General features: G+C 43.3%; 1 protein-coding gene and 1 long non-coding RNA gene across 2 annotated transcripts in view; one reads left to right on the forward strand and one right to left on the reverse strand.

Annotated features, from left to right (window-relative positions):
• The window catches only part of LOC138952550 (uncharacterized), a 16,940-nt gene extending 13,212 nt beyond the window's left edge, over positions 1-3,728 (reverse strand). The window contains exons 1-4 of the mRNA XM_070324232.1: positions 3,599-3,728; positions 2,836-2,870; positions 1,903-2,037; positions 1,432-1,615 (exon numbers count right to left, since the gene is read on the reverse strand). Coding sequence (XP_070180333.1) covers positions 1,432-1,615; positions 1,903-2,037; positions 2,836-2,870; positions 3,599-3,662 — 418 coding nt within the window. The 5' untranslated portion in view covers positions 3,663-3,728. The remainder of the gene's footprint in view (positions 1-1,431; positions 1,616-1,902; positions 2,038-2,835; positions 2,871-3,598) is intronic.
• The window catches only part of LOC138953974 (uncharacterized), a 256,228-nt gene that overhangs the window by 140,889 nt on the left and 110,339 nt on the right, over positions 1-5,000 (forward strand). The gene's annotated exons all lie outside the window — the stretch shown is intronic.

The raw sequence follows: 5,000 nt of genomic DNA on the forward strand, positions 1-5,000 counted from the left end.
GCCAACCCCCCTCCCCCACCCCCACCCCCCTTATGCACCAAGGTGCATCGAAAGTAGGGGGTGGGCGTTTACTTGGTAATGTACCCTGAAATGCAAGATCAGTTCCTCGTGAGAAATAGCGATATTTGATCACTTAGAATAAAAATGTTCAAATAGGATATGTTTCTGTGCAAAAATGTCTACCCCCTCTCTCTGTGACAACACATACGCGTTCGTGTGTGTGCCAGTGCCTTGCCTGAATGAAGCCTGGACACAAACTACAAAAATCCCTTTATTTGAAAAAATGCACATATCTCATAATAAATGAGAACTGAACAAGGATGACTCAGCACCTGCTTGAGTTTAACCGGCATTAGAAGCGCGTGTGTGTAAATCACAAAATAAAATATGATATTTGTAGTCAGATCATTTGCTCTGAGAAAAGTCATCAAGGGGGAGTAAGGTGTATGTCAAACATAACGTATTCAAACAACAGTTCGTTCACCCGATCTTTGTATGATCCCCAAAGGTCAAGTTCTGCAATGATCAAACGAGTCTCCCAAATATTCGTAAAGTGTGTGCATGGCTATCAAGAAACTGCAGAGGCATGTGAAATCAACGGCATGACTGCAACGCAGCATCCTGTCATTATTCACTCAAATATAATGTCCGTATTTTATGCGGATTTTAAAACCAAGAAAAAACAAACTTTTCTTTAACAGCGTTGGTCCAAATGTTGGCGTTCACAAGGTACAGTACCCTATACACAGATTTTTGACCCAAACAGGGAGTGGGCGTTTGCTCGATATTGTGCGCTTACAAGGGAAATCATGATACTTGATTCTTCAGGCTTCAAAATAATTTGTAGGAGCAATTGTGTGTGAAATCTACACATATATACACACACATACACACATGCGCGCGCGAAGAGAGAGAGAGAGAGAGAGAGAGAGAGAGAGAGAGAGAGAGAGAGAGAGAAAGAGAGAGAGAGAGAGAGAGAGACTGAGACAGACAGACAGACAGCGACAGACATACAGACAGACAGACAGACAGACAGACAGACAGACACAGAGAGCGAAAGAGAGATGGATAGAGATAGAGAGAGAGAGCGCGAGAAAGAGAAAGAGAGAGAGAGAGAGCGAGCGAGAGATAGAGAGAGAGAGAGAGAGAGAGCGAGAGATAGAGAGAGAGAGAGGGAGAGAGAGAGAGAGATATATATAGAGAGAGCGAGAGATAGAGAGAGAGATAGAGAGAGAGAGAGAGGGGGAGAGAGAGAGAGAGCGCGAGCGAGAGATAGACAGACAGACAGACAGACAGACAGACAGACAGACAGACAGACAGAGAAACAGAGAGACACAGAGAGAGTCCAAACAAGCTAGTGGATAGAATTCTGAGTTTATGAATTTAGATTCTGCGTTTTCAAGTCTACCAGTAATAATATGTAATCATTACCCCCTTCTGACGTGGTTCCGTCAAAGCCCTCAACGGTGATGTGTTCGTTGGCAATGTTGACAGGGCCTATGACCTCGGTGCCTTCGTATTTAGACTCTGGTGGTACACCGAACGGGATCCAAGCACGCGTGAGTGCGCTGGAGTTACATTTCTGTGTCCGGAGGTTGATGCGGTACTCTCTGTTCTGAGCACGAGAATAGAAAGTTCGTCAAGCAGGCGGTACGGTTTTGTGACATCTTCAGTTAGAATTAACATTTGGTCAATAAACTCCAAAACTGTATACCCTTTCGACGATTTTTGTCTTAATAAAATGAAAGAAAGGAAATGAGATAAAAAAAAAATTATTATAAAAACACACAGCCATCAATAACTGATCTAAATCCTTGGTCAAGAACAAAAGCACTGGAACATAAAACTGTCAATTTGACGATTTTGGTTTTTGTGTTAAAAAAACAAAATCAATGTACTTACCATATTGTGAAGGTAGAGCACATCATAGTATTCGCGAGTCTTACCAATTTCGACTTCTTCGATTTCTCGGACCCGTCTGTTGGTCTCATCATATGCCATTCTGGCTTGCTGGGCAAAGTTTTTGCTCACGTCCCACTACAAGATCAGTACAAAGGACATACTTAGACATTAATGCTTACTGGCACTCGTCCCACAACAAGATTAGTACAAAGGACATACTAAGAAGACATACATAACTGCTGGCACTCGTCCCACTACAAGATCAGTACAAAGGACATACTTAGACATTAATGCTTACTGGCACTCGTCCCACTACAAGATTAGTACAAAGGACATACTAAGACATACATAACTGCTGGCACTCGTCCCACTACAAGATCAGTACAAAGGACATACTTAGACATAAATGCTTGCTGGCAATCTTTTCGGTCAAGTCCAACTCTATGTTGACCGTTAAAAGTTTTCCCGGTTTCTATTAAAATAGCCATCCGTTCACTTTTAGTGTGTGTGTGTGTGTGTGTGTGTGTGTGTGTGTGTGTGTGTGTGTGTGTGTGTGTGTGTGTGTGTGTGTGTGTGTGTGTCACGGTGTCTGTGTCTGTGTCTGTGTCTGTATTCACAGCAAAGTGATACACTCCACCTCACCCCACCGCCATTAAAAGAGATCCCAAAAAAGGATTATTGAGTGACTATTACGTTTCAGAAATATTTTTTTCACAGACTCCCGAACAGAACCCCCCCCCCCCCTCCCCCCCCCCCCCGAAAAAAACACACACACACAGAACACACAAGTACCCCGCTCACAAACACACACACACACACACACACACACACACACACACACACACACACACACACACACACACACACACACACACACACACACACACACACACACACACACACACACACACACACACACACACCTACACATACCGAACGAAATCTGGCTTCAAACTGGGGTGGAGCATCTGAAATTAAAATGAATTAAAATGGTTACCTTCACAGTCACACTATGCCAAATGAAATATACAAGTTAGTAGCTTAGTACGAGAGTCATCGTGGAAATAGAACTTTGACTTTAAAGTTAAGTTCTTGATAGTACGGTAAAATACCTAACATATGCTGTCTACAAATGTGTTGTTGCAACTTTCACCGTGAAATATCGACGATACATTATGTTCGTGTTCTGTAACAGAGACGGGCTTGTAATGATTTACTCCCCCCAAAAAAGAACCATTACTATGCGAATCAGTGAGTTGCGTAAATGAGGATAAAGGAAGCGGCCAAGTCTTTAGTTTAATGTCGGAGTCCCGATGCTCTTCCGCTGTTCTGTTTTTCTAGTGATGGCGGGCAGGCATGCGTCTAGCACAAAAACACGTATGCATTTATTTGTAAAATCAAATCCGTCATCTAGCAAATGCAAGAGAGTTTACCTACTCTGTTAGGCGTGGAAAAGTTAGGACGCCTCCAAAGAAAAACAGGTTGTTCAATCAAGCTCCTAGTCTGTGATGACTACCTTAACAGAGTGTTACCAAGTTGAATGGTGGAATGTTTGAACTCCAAATCTCAGGTAAAACCCCCCAAAATTTAGATAATTTCTTTCTTCTGGACTTATTTTAGTTACTAAGCTATGAGCTAACAGCCAAAGCGATCTAATAAAACAAACGGATTAACCAACAAAAATGAAATTTCTTACTGCAAGGTGTAGGTGACTGGGCAGCCGCCAAAGCAACGCCACAAAGCAGTAGTGCGATCAACATTCTTCTTCTTTGTCTACCAGTATTAAAAGATAAGATATGTTCAACCCGTTTTATATGGCGCACTTTTGTTAGGCACCGCCCAATATACTTTTAGAATTAAACGATGAGGCTTTGTGGGCGTATTTTTTTGTTCAATTTTTAAAATTTCGTATTTGCTTCTCCCGACGCAAGTTCCTTTATGGCCCCGTCACACAGCGCTGCGTCCTTACCACGACCATGCCGATCACTCCGATCTGAAACAAGTTATCAAATCGGGACATATCGCCGTCAAAATCCAGAGCGTGGCCAATTGTGGGCCAAACGTGGGAGGATCTCCATGAGCGTGGTTTGGTCGGAGTGGGATCTGCTAGATCAGGAAGCTTCACGCTCTCCCTACGATTATTTTGAACTGCACAAAACAAGCGTAGCCGGGTCGTGGCGCAGTACAGTCTTGATGTAATTTTTATTTTTGTGCCATGTGCTGGATTTTGACGGCGATTATACCCAACCTTCGAAAATGAACGGGCCTGATGGTGGTTTTATCACGACCACAGAGATCTCACCACGATGCTACCACGCTGCTTGTACGATAATGGCGTTCCCGCTAAGTTCTTAATAAAACTTTACCACGCTGCTTGTACGATCAGTAATGGCGTTCCCGCTAAGTTCTTAATAAGACTCTACCACGCTGCTTGTACGATAATGGCGTTCCCGCTAAGTTCTTAATAAGACTCTACCACGCTGCTTGTACGATAATGGCGTTCCCGCTAAGTTCTTAATAAGACTCTACCACGCTGCTTGTACGATAATGGCGTTCCCGCTAAGTTCTTAATAAGACTCTACCACGCTGCTTGTACGATAATGGCGTTCCCGCTAAGTTCTTAATAAGACTCTACCACGCTGCTTATACGATAATGGCGTTCCCGCTAAGTTCTTAATAAGACTCTACCACGCTGCTTGTACGATAATGGCGTTCCCGCTAAGTTCTTAATAAGACTCTACCACGCTGCTTGTACGATAATGGCGTTCCCCCTAAGTTCTTAATAAGACTCTACCACGCTGCTTGTACGATAATGGCGTTCCCCCTAAGTTCTTAATAAGACTCTACCACGCTGCTTGTACGATAATGGCGTTCCCGCTAAGTTCTTAATAAGACTCTACCACGCTGCTTGTACGATAATGGCGTTCCCGCTAAGTTCTTAATAAGACTCTACCACGCTGCTTGTACGATAATGGCGTTCCCGCTAAGTTCTTAATAAGACTCTACCACGCTGCTTGTACGATAATGGCGTTCCCGCTAAGTTCTTAATAAGACTCTACCACGCTGCTTGTACGATAATGGCGTTCCCGCTAAGTTCT

Source organism: Littorina saxatilis, linkage group LG17, assembly GCF_037325665.1.
Source record: "Littorina saxatilis isolate snail1 linkage group LG17, US_GU_Lsax_2.0, whole genome shotgun sequence".
In the NCBI taxonomy this organism is placed as follows: domain Eukaryota; kingdom Metazoa; phylum Mollusca; class Gastropoda; order Littorinimorpha; family Littorinidae; genus Littorina; species Littorina saxatilis.